The 17,770-nt window shown below is 43.7% G+C and overlaps 1 protein-coding gene across 4 annotated transcripts in view; it reads left to right on the top strand.

Moving 5' to 3' along the window:
* The first annotated feature begins 7,529 nt into the window (after positions 1-7,529).
* The window catches only part of LOC129814434 (ATP-dependent zinc metalloprotease YME1L1-like), a 50,868-nt gene continuing 40,627 nt past the window's right edge, over positions 7,530-17,770 (top strand). The window contains exon 1 of one of the 4 annotated variants that reach the window (XM_055867542.1): positions 7,530-7,947. In XM_055867542.1, the coding sequence (XP_055723517.1) occupies positions 7,915-7,947 (33 nt within the window). In that variant the 5' untranslated portion in view covers positions 7,530-7,914. The remainder of the gene's footprint in view (positions 7,948-17,770) is intronic. The other 3 variants (XM_055867541.1, XM_055867544.1, XM_055867543.1) reach the window with 3 other exon arrangements.

Genomic DNA, 17,770 nt, shown 5'->3' with positions numbered 1-17,770 from the left:
GTTGTACCGAAACCCAGCCTAAATTGAAATAAATGTATAAGGCCCTATGGATTTCACATGAGTGGGAATACAAATATGCATCTGTTGGTCACAGATACCTTTAAAAAAAAAGTAGGGGCGTGCATCAGAAACCAGTCAGTATCTGGTGTGACCACCATTTGCCCCATGCAGAGCGACATGCCTCCTTCGCATAGAGTTGATCAGGGTTTTGATTGTGGAATGTTTTCCCACTCCTCTTCAATGGCTGTGCGAAGTTGGTGGATTCCAAGAACACAGGATGAGATGTTACTATCCTTTGTGCAAGCACTTCCAAGAGTTCATGAACAGTGAGCCTGGTGAAATTTGGGGAGCGCATTGTCAGTAGTGTACCTTTGGTTCCTAGGGTGTTTCGGCCTTTCACACTATACACCCTCCCCAAAGGCGGCCAGCGACAGGGTGATCAATCCTACCGTTGCGTCCCATTCCCAATTAGTCATAGGAGTTGCGTTGTTGTTGATAGCCAACATCCCATGGGACTATGCATGGCAGGGGCGTCCTCCTCCCTGAGTCAAGCATTGTTGACCGCATACCTGGCCCTCTCACTTCGGGGCCCAGCTGGGTTCTTTCCTCTTCATCTAGAGCCATTGACTGCTGCCTTCTGCCGCCTCTGATACAGCTTTGATTGCCGAACGCTGGCTCTGGCCCTTAATTCCCAGGTCTCTAAGCAGTCTGGTTGTAGATGTTGCCACAAAATCTCTGCAGCCCACCTCCACTGGTCGGACTTCTGTGTTCCAGCCATGATGCCGTGCTTCGGCAGCTAGATCGGCATAGCGCAGATGTTTTTGCTCATAAGCCTCATCTACTGAGTCCTCCCAGGGTACTGTGAGCTCAATGATGAAGACCTTCTTGAGCGAACGGGACCAGAGCACCATGTCAGGTCTTAGGGTGGTGGTTGCGATCTCCGGAGGAAACACAAGTTGCCGGCCAATGTCAGCTAGCATTTTCCAGTCGGGGGCCAAGCGCAGCTGGTCTTGCTCTAATGGTGTAGAGCCGCTCTTCGGTGGTTTAGCCCCTTCACGGACAAAGGTCGTCCGTAAGGGATGTGATGCTGCTGGGGGTGGTAGGGAGTTGGTGGCAGTTCGCTTGTCCTCCAGGGCGGACGCAAGGTTTTTAAGGACTTGGTTGTGACGCCAAGTGTAGCGTCCTTGGGTGAGGCTTGTTTTACACCCTGTGAGAATGTGCCTGAGGTTGGCTGGCATGGAACAGAGGGCACAGTCCGGATCTTCCCCATACCATTGGTGAAGATTAACTGGTGTTGGAGGGACGTCATATGTTGCTCTGATGAAAAGCTCAACCGCCTCGCTTCCATAGCCCACAGATCCTTCTAGCTGATCTTCCTCTTCTCCACACTGTCCCATTGAGTCCACTGTCCCTGTTTGGCAAGAGAGACTGCCTTTGCCCACCTTGCAGCCTCCACCTGATGGCGTACTTCCTGCACTACCATCTTCCGCCGCTCTGGTGCAGTGGCCTTACTCCAAGCAGCACGGCTAGTTAGCCCAAGGCCTCCTCTCCCTTGCTAAACATGATCCACAATGTCAGCATGTCTGAGGGCTGCTGTTGTCTCCTGGACTGCTTTTCCTGGCCTCCATTTGCGGCCAGTTGCCAAGGTCGGCGCGTTGTTGATCACCACTGGGTCTCGAGATTCATTCAGTGTCATCTGGAGCCTGGTTTTTGCACACTTGAATTCCTCTGTTAGACTGGTGAGGGGCAGCTTGAGGACATCATCTCCATAGAGGCCTATGGTGGTAAGGCATCGTGGAACTCCGAGCCACTTCTTTAAGTAGCCTGTGACTCCTCTTTCCATCTTCTCCACTGTTGAGATTGGAACCTCATACACTGCTAGGGGCCACAACACCCGGGGTAGGAGACCAAACTGCAGACACCAGGCCTTTAACTTTCCAGGTAGCTGGGTGTTGTCGATGGACTGTAGGCTACTACTGATGTCTTAGCGCAGCTGTTGCACCGGGTCTTTGTCCTTCAGGCTTGCATCATACCACCTTCCAAGGCTTTTTACCGGCTGCTCAGACACTGTTGGGATTTGGTCATCTCCGATGAAGAATTTCAGGTCAGAGAGTACTCCCTTCACAATCGAGACAATCGCTGCGTGACTTGGATGGTTTAATCTTCATACGGGCCCAGCTAATGTTCTCCTCAAGTTTTCTGAGCAGTCTCCTGGTGCATGGGACAGTGGTGGTCAATGTTGTAATGTCGTCCATGTAGGCTCTGAGTGGAGGGAGGCGGAAACCAGAGTCGACTCGCTGTCCACCAGCAACCCATTTTGAGGATCTGATGATAACCTCCATTGCCATTATGAATGCCAACGGAGAAATGGTACATCCCGCCATTTAACCTACATTCAGGCACTGCCATGAGGTGGTGAACTCTGAGGTGGTGAAGTAGAACTGCAGATCCTGGAAGTACGACTTCACCAGGGTTGTGATGGTGTCCGGTATGTGGAAAAATCTGAAGGCAGACCACAGGAGTTCATGGGGCACAGAGCCAAATGCATTGGCGAGGTTGAGGAAGACTACATGGAGGTCCCTTTTCTCCACCTTGGCCATTTGGATCTGGTGCCAGATCATGCTGAAATGTTCCAAGCAGCCAGAGAACCCTGATATTCCTACCTTCTGTACAGATGTATCGACGTACGCATTCCGTTGCAGGTCCTCGGCCATCCTCTGGGCAATGACCCTAAAGAAGATTTTACCCTCGACATTCAGTAAGGAGTTTGGGCGGAATTGGCTGATGTTCACTGCATCCTTCTCCTTAGGGATCAGGACCCCGCTTGCCCTACGCCACACTTTGGGTATTATCTTCTTTTGCCAAGCTGTTCTCATAAGCCTCCAGAGGAACCTCAGGACATCTGGTACGTTCCTATACACTTTGTACGGGACTCCATTTGGCCCCGGGGCTGATGCTGTTCTTGCCCGTCGAACTGTGTTTTCCACCTCTTTCCATGTCGGAGGGCTGGTCTCAATATGATGTTCCGGGGGTTCAATGGGTGGGATATCTGATGGGATGGCCAGATGGTCATGTCGCTTTGAGTCAAAGTTTGTTGTTATCAGGTGCTCCTCTAGGTCTTTCTTTGTTGTTTTTAGAGCTCCACTTTTTTCCTTCGTGAAGAGACTTTTAAGGAGCTTGAAGGGATCTTTATAGAATCGAGTTCTAGTTTGTTCTTTCTTCCTTCTGCGTTTCCGTAGGTTCTCTGCTCTACGGAGGGATGACAACCGGGTTTTAATGTCTGCCTGAAGTGCCTCTATGCCCTCCTTTTCCACTTCCGAGGCCTTCTTCCACTGTTTCTTAAGCTGTCTCCTTTCTTGAACGAGGCGCTTGATTTCTTGTTGCCTCCTGGAAACTGGTGGGGTTGGAACCTTTCTCCCGCCTTTTGCCTCTTGCACTCCAAAGCTTTCTGCCCCGTACTCATAGATGATGTCCCCCATCCTCTCCAACTTCTTCTCCACTGTGCTTCGAAGTTTCTCGAGGGTCAAGGTAAGGTCAGTATTCACTGCTTCCCACAACTTCTTGTCACTGGCGCCAGGCCACTTCACATACGGTCTGTGCCCTGGTAGTCTCCTCTCGACTGCAGGTCTGGGAGGCTGGGTGAGTTCCACTCCTGTTGTTGGTTCCACCTCAGTTGTTACTTCGGTGATTGAGGTTACGTCCTCCATGACAGTGGTACTGATGCACTGCAAACTATGGTTTGCGTCCAGTTGCTGTGCTTCATTCGACTGATTTGATCGCTTTCGCAGATCAAGGTGCACCTCTGTAATGATCATACTGTTTAATCAGCTTCTTTATATGCCACACCTGCCAGGCGGATGGATTATCTTGGCAAAGGAGAAATGCTCACTAACAGCGATGTAAAGAAATTTGTGCTAAAAATCAGAGCGACAACATGAGACCTTCTAAGACTAGACCATTCAGATCAAACCAACTTTGTTCTAAAACGCCTTAAGACGTCACGTCTCATCTTATGTGTCTGACCTGTACTTTAGAAAGTAGCTTGATTTATATTTCTTAATATAGGAATTGCATCTATTTCTCAATTGCCTGAAAAGCTGCCAATCAGCTACAAGTCAGATTTTCTAGCTTTGGTGCAGGCCTGATTTCTCATCATAGTGAGATCTAAAAGTTCTATGGAGAGCCAATGATTTTTAAAATGTTAATTGCAAGTTAGTTCGATTCGGCCAAAGATGGTGATAAATACTGACTTTGGTGCGGCCCAAAACGCATGCCGTAAATTCTGTGCTAAACTGTTCCTTCTCTCAGCCCGTGCATCCCACCTCCATAGCTAGCCTAGTTGAGAGTGAAGTAACGGTTTACACAACTGCACATGTAGATGCAGAAGGTCAACATCTATCTTATACTGCCACCTATTGGTCGAGCGAAATAGTGCCATTTCTGTTTGTGGAATTTGAACCCTCTGAAATTATTTGGGATTGTGCTGTATTTGGTAGTCTGTACAAGTAAAATATTACCACGACTATGCCTGCTCTAAGGCATTCAAAGGGGGCGTGTTTGTCTTTCAGTGAGATAAAAATAGATTAGAAAAGTGTTAAGAGTAGATTCAGGGTCAGGCATTTATTGGGTCTTGTCCTCAAGGCAGATCTGAGCGATTTCCACTAGATGGGCCTGCTGCAAAAGCAAAATTGGCAATATATCGTAAAAATTAATGAAAACAAAAATGTGTTTTTTGGTCTTAATTCAAGGTTAGGGTTAGGCATAAGGTTAGCAGTGTGGTTAAGGTTAGGGTCAGGTTTAAAATCAGATTTTATGACTTTGTGGCTGTGCCAGCTAGACTATCCTGCAGAGTTGCCTCCAGTACACGTGTCATTCCAATAAATGCCAACCTGCAACCTTTTTATCATGGCTAGTGTCATGCCCCCAATAAGACCAAGTGAGCACCATGGTCTACATTTTGTGTTAATTTTACGACTAGATCGTCTTCTCAGGCTAGACAAGAGGACGCCTCATCCCTAGCAAGAAATATATGTGCTTGCGTCTAACTATTAATAATAGTTCAAATATATATTTTTTAAATCTAATATCTTAAAACACATACACATTTAACAGGAGGGGTTTAAAATGTGTAATGATAAACAAGAGAAGTGCATTGCGTTCTGTTGGCTACTCTTTAATGTCAGCACGGATGAGAGAAATTATAAGTTGTCTTTTTAGTTTTCCAGAGTCCCTATCACTGTGGTGTTTGCTACTGGCTGGCCTTTGTTCGCTCATTGGCTCGTTCAGATTTACCTACAACAAAAGAGGAGGTGAGTGTCCTATACTGTATGTCATCTGTGCCCTGTGAATTTGTTTTATTTTTATTTAACCTTTATTTAACTAGGCAAGTCAATTAAAAACAAATTCTTATTTACAATGATGGCCTACACCGGCCAAACCTGTGCCAATTGTGCACCGCGCTATGGGACTCCCAATCACAGCCAGTTGTGATACAGCTTGGAATCGAACCAGGGTGTCCGTAGCCACGCCTCAAGCACTGAGATGCAGTGCCTTAGACCGCTGTGCCACTCGGGAGCCCCCAGTGAATCAGTCATATGTAAATACAGTACCATCAAAAGTTTGGACACAACTCATTCAAGGGTTCTTCTTTGTTTTTACTATATTCTACATTGTAGAATAATAGTGAAGACATCAAAACTATGAAATGACACATGGAATCATGTAGTAACCAATTTTTTTTTTTTTTACAAATCAAAATATATTTTATGTTTTAGATTCTTCAAAGTAGGCACCCTTTGCGTTGATGACAGCTTTGCACACTCTTGGCATTCTCTCAACCAACTTCATGAGGTTGTCACCTGGTATGCATTTCAATGAACAGGTGTGCCATGTTAATTAACTAACCAGTTGTGTTGTGACAAGGTAGGGGTGGTATACAGAAGATAGCTCTATTTGGTAAAAGACCAAGTCCACATTATGGCAAGAACAGTTCAAATAAGCAAAAAGAAACAACAGTCCATCTGGAAAATTTCAAGAACTTTAAAAGTTTCTTAAAATGTAGTCGTATAAACCATCAACCGCCACAGGAAAGGAAGACCCAGAGTTACCTCTGCTGCAGAGGATAAGTTCATTGGAGTTACCAGCCTCAGAAATTTCAGCCCAAATAAATGCTTCACTGAGTTCAAGTAACAGACACATCTCAACATCAACTGTTCAGAGGAGATTGTATAGACCGGTGGAAATCTGTCCTTTGGTCTGATGAGTCCAAATTTGAGATTTTTGGTTCCAACCGCCATGTCTTTGTGAGTCGCAGAGTAGGTAAATGGATGATCTCTGCATGTGTGGTTCCCACCGTGAAGCATGGAGGAGGAGGTGTGATGGTGTGGGGGTGCTTTGCTCGTGACACTGTCAGTGATTTATTTAGAATTCAAGGCACACTTAACCAGCATGGCTACCGCAGCATTCGGCAAGCGATACGCCATCCCATCTGGTTTGCGCTTAGGAGAGTGATGGAGTGCTGCATCAGATGACCTGGCCCCCACAATCACCCTACCTCTACCCAATTGAGATGGTTTGGTATGAGTTGGACCACAGAGTGAAGGAAAAGCAGTCAACAAGTGCTAAGCATATGCTGGAACTCCTTCAAGACTGTTGGAAAAGCATTTCAGGTGAAGCTGGTTGAGAGAATGCCAAGAGCGTGCAAAGCTGTCATCAAGGCAAAGGGTGGCTACTTTGAAGAATCTGTAATATAAAATATATTTTGATTTGTTTAACACTTTTTTGGTTAATACATGATTTCATAGTTTTGATGTCTTCACTATTATTCTACAATGTAGAAAATAGTAAAAATAAAGAAAAACCCTTGAATGAGTACAGTAGCAGTGTCCAAACTGTTGACTGGTACTGTATGCTGTAGCTATGAAAGTCATACTAAGTGTATGTTGTGAAGTAAGCTGTTAGTAGCCCATGTGCCTTACCCTAATAATTTGGTCCCTTTCCCCCTCAGAACTTAGTCTACTGTTCTGACTTTGTGGTGCACATGTAGCCTATAGCCTGTTTTAGAGTAATGTCATTGAATATTTGAAAATTGCAAGAGCTTTCTTTGTCTGCTTATATGCCCCCTTTATTTATCCTACGGTTCTGACTTGGTGTACATGGAGAATACTGTAAGAACGACCGATGTTCTGAATTCTGTTGCTGTACATTTCAAAAGTGCTGAACAAATAGTTATATGGACTACATCCATCTTTGCTCGCTCATTAATGTCTTAATAGAAATTACGTATTGCCTCTTATGCGCTCATCATTCCCTTATGCCATAGTTTATACATCTACATTTTTATAGGCTATTGCTTATATAGGTCTATCTCATCTCATTTAGGCAATGTTGGAATGACTTGATTGTTTTGCTTACTTTGTGTATTATAATTAGCTCATGTGCTTTTCTTGACACGGAGGAGATACTATATAATGTTGTATTTAATTGAAATACTTTAGAATCTCATGCATTCGTATGGAGGACTGCCTCTCAATGGCCAATACATAGCAGCAATCCAGGGTTTATATTTTTTACAGTCTGGTATACGTCATTGGTCATGACCCACACTTTATGATAAGCTGCTTTACAGGGTAAGGGAAACAATGCAAAATGTAATTTTGTAATTTGGGTGAACTATCCCTTAAGGGTTGTTTATTTAAGCCTTTAGCCAGCGAACTTACTCCGGTTGTCAAAAATAAAAATATCCGGTTGACCTTTAAAATGAGCAGCTTTCCTCTTGCGAACTTCACGGGCGGTTCGCACATTGAACAGGATTTTCAGTAACATTAGCTAAAGGAACACAGACAGAGAAACAAGGACAATTCGGAAAGGAACGTTGAAACATATTTGTTGGTCTGTCTAAGAGCGACATTGGCAATGTTTTCCTTGTCAACAACAGTCCAACCACAGGTAAGAAAGTAGCTAGCGTTAATGTGATAGAGTAACTAGCTAACATTAGCCATTGACATTGAGTGTTGAATGTTTACCAGTTAGCTAGCCATAGTTGTGCAAAGCTAACCTTATCTCTGTCAAATCTGTCAGTCCTTCACATGAGATAGTTATTGAGCAGTTTGTAATGGATATGTTGTCAATTTCACCAGGGTTTTAAAATATACTTTCACCGGCAAACGTTAGCTAGCCTATGCTAATGTGTCTGCCGCTGCAGCAAAGCAGAAATGCTAGAAACTCAGCCAGCCAGGCCCGGCCTCTTCCTGGGTAATGGCAACAATCTAGCTAGCACAGCTAGAAGTCAAAGTTGGCTATACAAGCCAAGAGTTGCATACTTCTGCTGACCAGAAACAGAAGCAACTCTTGAAAATGTAGCAAGTTTATGCTATTATCGTAATACCAGGTGGATAGCTTGTTACACTGAGGTCAGTGGTCTGCAGAATAGTATCACGAGGGTCTTATTTTGGTGCTGCTATTAATCTCTCAGGACAGATGAAACGGCGAGAATCTGTCAACGCTCACGACGTATAATTGTGTAATTATGAGCAGTAGTCGTTTGTGGTTTTCTTCCATTATTTGGACGAATCAGGATTTGGCAACGGCGGTGGTTTCCAAGCCCTTGTGCAGACGATAAACGGTTTCCACTAGATTCTACAGCCACAAAGTCCCAAGTGGCCAAGAAGTTGACATGACGCCTCCTTGCGGCCATGTAAAGGCCACCACATAATCAATTATTTCGACCACAGCTGAGAGGCTACCCCATGCTGCGTGATAACGGTTCCTAAAACTAGAAGATACATCACCACAGTCAATTTATGTGCTGTATTTGGTTGCTCTAACAAGGCAGAAAAGACAACGAGATAAGACTCAAGAATTGTCAGAAAAGCGAAGAAACCTTTTTGCCCGTCAAGACCTGAACCAACTGGTAAGTCCGATTTCGAGTTCCGGTGCTAACAAGGTGTTCACAACAAGACTAAGTCAGTTAGTTAGCTAGCTAGATAGCTTGTAGTCTGTCTCTTACATAGGCAGCGCGTGAGTTTCAAGTTTTTGGGACCCCCCCCCCATAAAAATTCACCTTTGTAACAAAGGATTGATTGCATGCATTTATCATTGCATTTGCAGTCTAATGTAAGCCTACTATTCCTAATGTGATGAGTAGATTGGATAGTCATAATTTAGGCTATTAATGAGCGCGTATGCCTATAGGCTATATCAGGAGTTTCTTTCCATTGCACGGGAAAAATGTGTCTTTTGAAAAACATTTCATGCAATTCCACTACACTTTGACGGGAAACATTAGCAGAATCTTTTTTCAATACGACGGTAGCATAGGCTGTCAACGGATAAATAAAAACGACCTTGTCTTGAATGCAACCATGTAATCTAGGCCTTTGAAAATGGGTCATGGCTAGAAGGGATGCAGCAAATTAACTTCAAAACATATATATTTTTATGGCATTTTAGCTTACCCTTTTCCTAACCTTAACATCATTCTCCTAACCTGTAATGTTAATTCTCCTTACCTACTATGAAAAGTTAAATTTGACATTCATTTTACAAAAGCTGGATCCCTTCTAGCCATGACCATAAAAAAGTTGAGACACAAAAAAAAGTTGAGACACAAATTGTACAATATGACTACCATATACAGTTGTGGCCAAAAGTTGAGAATGACACAAATATGAATTGCCACAAAGTTTGCTGCTTCAGTGTCTTTAGATATTTTTGTCAGATGTTACTATGGAATACTGAAGTATAATTACAAGCATTTCATAAGTGTCAAAGGCTTTTATTGACAATGACATGAAGTTGATGCAAAGAGTCAATATTTGCAGTGTTGACCCTTCTTTTTCAAGACCTCTGCATGCTGTCAATTAACTTCTGGGCCAAATCCTGACTGATGGCAGCCCATTCTTGCATAATCAATGCTTGGAGTTTGTCTGAATTTATGGGGTTTTGTTTGTCCACCTGCCTCTTGAGGATTGACCACAAGTTCTCAATGGGATTAAGGTCTGGGGAGTTTCTTGGCCATGGACCCAAAATAGCGATGTTTTGTTCCCCAAGCCACTTAGTTATCACTTTTGCCTTATGGCAAGGTGCTCCATCATGCTGGAAAATGCATTGTTCGTCACCAAACTGTTCCTGGATGGTTGGGAGAAGTCGCTCTCGGAGGATGTGTTGGTACCATTCTTTATTCATGTCTGTGTTCTTAGGCAAAATTGTGAGTGAGCCCACTCCCTTGGCTGAGAAGCAACCCCACACATGAATGGTCTCAGGATGCTTTACTGTTGGCATGACACAGGACTGATGGTAGCGCTCACCTTGTCTTCTCCGGACACGCTTTTTTCCAGATGCCCTAAACAATCAGAAAGGGGATTCATCAGAGAATTACTTTACCCCAGTCCTCAGCAGTCCAATCTCTGTACCTTTTGCAGAGTATCTGTCTGTCCCTGATGTTTTTCCTGGAGAGAAGGGTCTTCTTTGCTGCCCTTCTTGACACCAGGCCATCCTCCAAAAGTCTTCGCCTCACTGTGCGTGCAGATGCACTCACACCTGCCTGCTGCCATTCTTGAGCAAGCTCTGTACTGGTGGTGCCCTGATCCTGCAGCTGAATCAACTTTAGGAGACGGTCCTGGCGCTTGCTGGACTTTCTTGGGCGCCCTGATGCCTTCTTCACAACAATTGAACCGCTCCCCTTGAAGTTCGCAATGACGGCACGTGTTTCCTTCCAGGTAACCATGGTTGACAGAGGAAGATAATGATTCCAAGCACAACCTTCTTTTTGAAGCTTCCAGTCTGCTATTCATACTCAATCAGCATGACAGAGTGATCTCCAGCCTTGTCCTCGTCAACACTCACACCTGTGTTAACGAGAGAATCACTGACATGTCAGCTGGTCCTTTTATGGCAGGGCTGGAATGCAGTAGAAATGTTTTTGGGGAATTCAGTTAATTTGCATGGCAAAGAAGGATAATTAATCATATGATCACTCTTCATAACATTCTGGAGTATATGCAAATTGCCATCATACAAACTGAGGTAGCAGACTTTGAAAATTAATATTTGTGTAATTCTCAAAACATTCTCAAAAAGAAGTGATAGTCTAACATCAGGTGTGCTTTTTATTTGTTTTACTGTAGGTTCACCAGCTGATCTCTATCAAGACACCCATGTTGACTGGATTCATCTATGAAGATGAGCAATGCTGCAGCATCAGTTTCTCCTTTACTAATTTGTCCTTTTCCAGATATGAAAGGAGACATCCCTCAGTTACAGTGCATTTGGAAAGTATTCAGACCCCATTACTTTTTCCACATTTTGTTACATTACAGCTTTATACTGAAATGTATTTTAAAAAAGAATCCTCATCAATACCCCATAATGACAAAGCAAAAACAGTTTTAGAAAGCTTTGCACATTTTATAAAAAAATAAATATATATATATATAAAATTATTCAGAGCATTTGCTATGAGACTTGAAATTGAGCTCTTGCCATTGATCATCCTTGAGATGTTTCTACAACTTCAGTCGAACTGTGGTAAATTCAATTGATTGGACATGATTTGGAAAGGCACACTCCTGTCTGTATAAGGTCTCCCAGTTGACAGTGCATGTCAGAGCAAAAACCAAGCCATGAGGTCGAAGGAATTATCTGTAGAGCAGCATTGAACAGTGGCCTCCATCATTCTTAAATGGAAGAAGTTTGGAACCACAGACTTTTCCTAGAGCTGGGCCCCCCAGCCAAACTGGGCAATCGGGGAAGAAGGGCCTTGGTCAGGGAGATGACCCAAGAACCCGATGGTCACTGACAGAGCTCCAGAGTCCTCTGTGGAGATGGGAGAACCTTCTAGTAGGACAATCATCTTTGCAGCACTCCACCAATCAGGCCTTTATGGTAGTGGCCAGACGGAAGCCATTCCTCAGTAAAAGGCACATGACAGCCCGCTTGGTTTTGCCAATAAAGCACCTAAAGGACTGACCATGAGAAACAAAATGCTCTTGTCTGATCAAACCAAGAATGAACTCTTTGGCCTGAATGCCAAGCATCACATCTGGAGTTAACATGGCACCATCTCTACGGTGAAGCATGGTGGTGACAGCATCATGCTGTGTGGCTGTTTTTCAGTGACGGACTGGGAGACTAGTCAGGATCAAGGGAAAGATGAATGGAGCAAAGTACAAAGATATCCTTGATGAAGTCCTGAGCGCTATGGAGCAGGTTATCGGACTGGGGTATTGTTCACCTTCCAACAGGACAATGACCCTAAGCACACAGCCAAGACAACACAGTAGTGCAGGGGTGTCAAACTCATTCCACGGAGGGCCTAGTGTCTGCAGGTTTTTGGTTTTTCCTTTCAATAAAGCCCTAGACAACCAGGTGTGGGGAGTTCCTAACTAATTAGTGATGTTAATTCATCAATCAAGTACAAGGGAGGAGCGAAAACCCGCAGACACTCGGCCCGCCGTGGAATGAGTTTGACACCTGTGCAGTAGTGGCTTCGGGACAAGTCTCTGAATGTCCTTGAGTGGCCCAGCCAGAGCTCAGACTTGAACCCAATCTAACATCTCTGGAGAGACCTGAAAATAGCTGTGAAGCAATGCTCCCCATCCAACCTGACAGCTTGAGGATCTGCAGAAAAGAATGGGAGAAATTCATTGTAGAAAAAATGCCACAGATCTCTGTAAAGTTTTGAGGGAGTGTGCAATTGGCATGCTGACAGCAGAAATGTCCACCAGAGCTGTAACTAGAGAACTGAATGTTAATTTCTCTACCAGAAGCCACCTCCAATGTTGTTTTAGAGAATTTGGCAGTACATCCACCCGACCTCACAACCTCAGACCACGTGTAACAACGTCAGCCCAGGACCTCCAAATCCGGCTTCTTCACCTGTTGGATCGTCTTAGACCAGCCACCTGGACAGCTGATGTAACTGTGGATTTGCGCAACCGAAGAATGTCTGCACAAACTGTCAAAAGCCGTCTCAGGGAAGCACAAATACATGCTCGTCATCCTCACCAGGGTCTTGACCTGACTGCAGTTTGGCGTTATAACTGACTTTAGTGGGCAAATGCTCACCTTCGATGGCCACTGGCACGCTAGAGGAGTGTGCTCTTCATGGATGAATCCGTGTTTCAACTGTACCGGGCAGATGGCAGACAGCGTGTATGGCGTCGTGTGGGCAGAGGTTTGCAGATGTCACCATGATGCCCCATGGTGGGGTTATGGCATAAACTACAGACAATGAACACACTTGCATTTTATCAATGGGAATTTGAAGGCACAGAGATACCGTTATGAGATCCTGAGGCCCATTGTCGTGCCATTCATCTGCTGCCATCACCTCATGTTTCAGCATAATGCATGGCCCCATGTCGCAAGGAATTTTACACAATTCCTGGAAGCTGAAAATGTCCCAGTTCTTCCATGACCTGCATACTCACCAGACATGTCACCCATTAAGCAAGTGTGGGGTGCTCTGGATCGACATGTACGACAGCGTGTTCCAGTTCCCGCCAATATCCAGCAACTTTGCACAGCAATTGAAGAGTGGGACAACATTCCACAGTCAACAGCCTGATCAACTCTATGCGAGGCAAATGGTCACACCAGATACTGACTGGTTTTCTTATCCACACCCATACATTTATTTTCTGTGACCAACAGCTGCATATCTGTATACCCAGTCATGTGAAATCCATAGATTAGGGCCTAATGAATTTATTTCAATTAACTGATTTCCTTATATGAACTTTAACTTAGTAAAATCTTTGAAATTGTTGCATTCATTTTTGTAAAGTGTAAATGCAATTGTGTTTTAAAAACAGTTTTGGCTACGATTTAAAAATAGCTATATTTATTAACTGGTAATTGAAGGGCACATCCTATTCTCTATTCAAATGCATAGGCAACGGAAGGCAGGCTTCATCAGCACGACGCACCACTTTGCAATGAGCTGGAGGCAGTGTGCATTTTGAAAACCTATAGCTACTTAATTGTTTGAAACCTGAACGTTTTACTACATATGAGGCATGTTTTACCTTGCTTCAAAGTAGCCTAGGCAAAATCCGACCATATCCGGGAAGGCAATTATTTTAAAAAGATTCCCATATGCCATTGAAACCACTAGGCTATTTCTCTCATGTTCTATTGGTTTTCAACGTTCATTGTCCTGTAGCCAAATGCACACTTGCATGTACCATACTGCCTTGTGTGCGTTGCTGCGCTAATAATGTTAAATAGTTTATCAACATTTTAAGCTTAAACGTTCTGAGCTGTTACGTCAGATTCTTGCTTAAAAATTATGTACCTTGGCCTACTGGTTGTATGAATTTGGGATCTATCCTCTCACAGCTGTCCCAGAGTCTGTCTGGGCTATTTCTTTCTCGACAAGCTGACTGATTGACATAGGCGCCGCGTCCGTAAGGTTAGGGGAAGCTTTGCTTGAAATGTTTTTTTCCTGTGCAAAGAAAGAAGAAACGTATATGTTATAGCCCAGGGCTATACGCGCTCAGTCATTCATTGATAGGTCTTTTTTTGTAAACAGTGAATGAGTTATATTATTAGCCTGGCTAAATGCAGTGGTTAATTTGAGGCAGATCCAGCCGGAACAGGACTGTTTCGTTCCGGAAACTATTTGGCCGGATCTGGTACCTCTACATGAGAAGAAAAGTCATTGTTTTAAATGTAAAAATTCTAATAAAAGCAATCAGAGCTCATTCGAGTTGCCTTCTCATACATTTTCCTGCCCTCTGAAAAAAACGTAATGTGAACCTAGATTTTCAGCACGCGCCTGATATTCTAACAATTCGTTTTGGACCGGCCCGGGTTTATGGTTTACGCAACATATAGCTTGTTTGAGACCAACGCATGGCCGTTGCTGTGGTGAGAGAGAGAAGCGAGCAGAACTAGTATGACATTTATGATCTTTCTGTTAGAGTTGAGCCTGCAACTCATCTCTCCAGCGTTGTACATCATTTATTTCCTTGTATAATCATAGCCGCGGGAAGGACGCTGGAGGAGCTGCAGCACCCCTGATTTAAATTAAATCAATTTTCCAAAGTTATAGAATTACTACTCTGTTCAGAAATAAATGAAATAATTCAGAATACTCCACCAGGAGTATGCCTATAATTTATCCACAGAGGACCAATGGCTTCTTTAAAAAAAAAATAGCCAGTAGGCCTCCCGAGTGGTGCAGTGCTTGAGGCTTCACTACAGACCAAGGTTCAATCCCAGGCTGTGTCACACCTGGCCGTGACCGGGAGACCCATGAAACGAAGTGCACAATTGGCCCAGCACTGCCGGGATTTCCTTGTTCCTGGTGCGGCTGAATTTCGGGTTAAGCAGTGCAGCTGGTAGGGTCATATTTCGGAGGACGCATGGCTCTCGACCTTCCCCTCTCCCAAGTCTGTAGGGGAGTTGCAGCGATGGGATAAGATTGTAACTACTAATTGGATATCCTGAAATTGGGGAGAAAAGGGGGTAAAGTACAAAAAAATAGCCTCACTGTGGATTGTGTTTATGTATCCCAATTCACAAGGCATATAGCCCGGGAAAGCTCTGCAAATCTGTCAGTGAGCAGCATGCAGCCAGAACAAGCTTTTCGCAATATTTCAAATACAATTGCGGGAAAACACAGGTTGGAAAGCAAATGGCTCCTTAAGAGAATACTCAAATCTGACTGTAGGCTACCGAAATATTTGATCAACATCCAAATAAGCCTATTGGGTGAAAAATAAATAATTAATACAAGTAAAACAAGCTGCGCATCATTGGGTGAGTAAAAGCTTTTCTAGCACAATTTCTTCCTCATATTGTGTGTCTCCATACACCTAGGCTGGTGATGGTCGTTTGTATTGATTTCAGGTTCTCAGTTTCAGTGTCATTTGTGAGGTATTAGTCTCCAGTCATAAAATGACTATGAACACATTTCATGCAATTCTAAAAGGCCAAATACTTCCCGGACCCAATAATAAAATAAACAAATAATCCCCCATGTGTGCAACGTCTCTAAGTGCCTCTAGGCCTACTTTTTGTTTCAGCATCTCCTGATTTACAATTTAAGCATTGCCTAAATTATGACGGTCCAATCTACTCATCACATTAAAATAGTAAGCTATTTTGCATAAGTCTGCAAATGCAATGATGCATTAAATGCTTCATTATAAAAGTGAATTTTTATGGTGAAAATTTGCTTCCCCAAACTTAACACATGCACCGCCACCTATGCATAGGCTAGTGATTTTGCTGTTCGTTACTTGTCTTGTTACCTTAGGAAAAGTACATTTGGACAGTTAGGTTGTCTACACTTGATACTTACATGCGACTTCTGCTATCATAATCGAAGATTGCATTGAAAAGACTGGTTTAGATGCACAAAAGTCGCTATATGGTCTGATTGTGTTCAGATCTGGCTGACCACTTCAGGAGGTGGTCAGGGATGCAATATGTGCCGATCTCTCCTCACTGGAAGCAATCAGGCTACCAAAAGTGCACACAGTGTGCAAAACTCCTTTTCATTATAACATTGGAGGAAATGCATTCCTAACATGTGAGGAATGTTTGCTGGACCAGCTAGCTAATATTAGGCTTCTTTGGGGGGTGGGGCTAGTTATGCTAAACTTTTGCAAGCCCTTTTGACATTACTGTATCTAGCTAGCATTAAAGCAGTAAGCTACTGCCATCAGTTATGTTTATAATATGTTATCTATTCCACTGTAGAATGCATACTGGCATTTGAATATAGCACAGGAAAAGCCAATCCGGACAGTGTTTACAGGGTAGACACATTTAAATGTAGGTGTAGACGCATGACGCCTTCGGAATTCCATGATTAGAATATTAAAGCTGCATGAACTGTCAAGTCTAGACAAGGCCTCATTCTAACATCTTCACAGTGCACAGTAAGGACACGCATTAAAGCATCCTAGACTTGCATGTTCGGTTAAGATTAATTACCATAAACTAAATGTGATTTGTCATTATGAGCACCGTGGGTGGACGTTATGTTCTTATTTTTCAGAGTAAATAACTCGCAGACACTAGTTTAATTCTTCCCAAAGGGTCGTTACAGCTGTAATTTAGACAACGATTTCACACAAGCACTGATATTTAACCCTTTCTCCTACGCTGAGTCTCTTCCTCCACATCTGAACAGCCAAAGCATCCCTGTTGCTAGACAGAACCTTAGTGATATCGGTTCTTCCTCACTTCATCTGACCTGACCTCTACCCCAAAGTGCTCACTCCTCCCCAACTCAAGGCAGTCATGGTTATTGATACCAGACGGTGTCTCTTCTCCTCCCAGAGAATCCCTGATGACTAACAATAACATATCCTGAGATAATGTAAATGTTATACATTACCCTCTCTCCTTATCAATGCCTGCCACATGTAATCGCTTCCCTGCACTCAACACATTCCAAGCTTAGTTGCACCCACTATATACCTTCCTCCTACAACCATTACCTTCTGGTGTAGACCCTCAACCTTATCACTCCATCCGTGACATGAATTAGTAACATTTCATATTCTCAGAACCCAACAATGTCCTAACCAGGTTACACACCCAATGCATATGGGTCCGGTAAATTTAAAATGCAGCTGGTCAAATGTCCAGCACATTGTTCAAACGGAAACCCTGGCAGCCAGCAATACTTTTATCCCCCGTGGACCCGTTCGTACATAAAGGCTCCAAATGCATCAATTTCCTCAGCTTGATTTAATGGTGAGAAGGCGGGGCGTTAAACACACTTTCTTTATGAAACCCTTTTTTTTTTTAC

The sequence above is a fragment of the Salvelinus fontinalis genome, chromosome 17 (assembly GCF_029448725.1).
Source record: "Salvelinus fontinalis isolate EN_2023a chromosome 17, ASM2944872v1, whole genome shotgun sequence".
In the NCBI taxonomy this organism is placed as follows: Eukaryota; Metazoa; Chordata; class Actinopteri; order Salmoniformes; family Salmonidae; genus Salvelinus; species Salvelinus fontinalis.
This window is presented reverse-complemented; position numbering and strand designations above follow the sequence as displayed.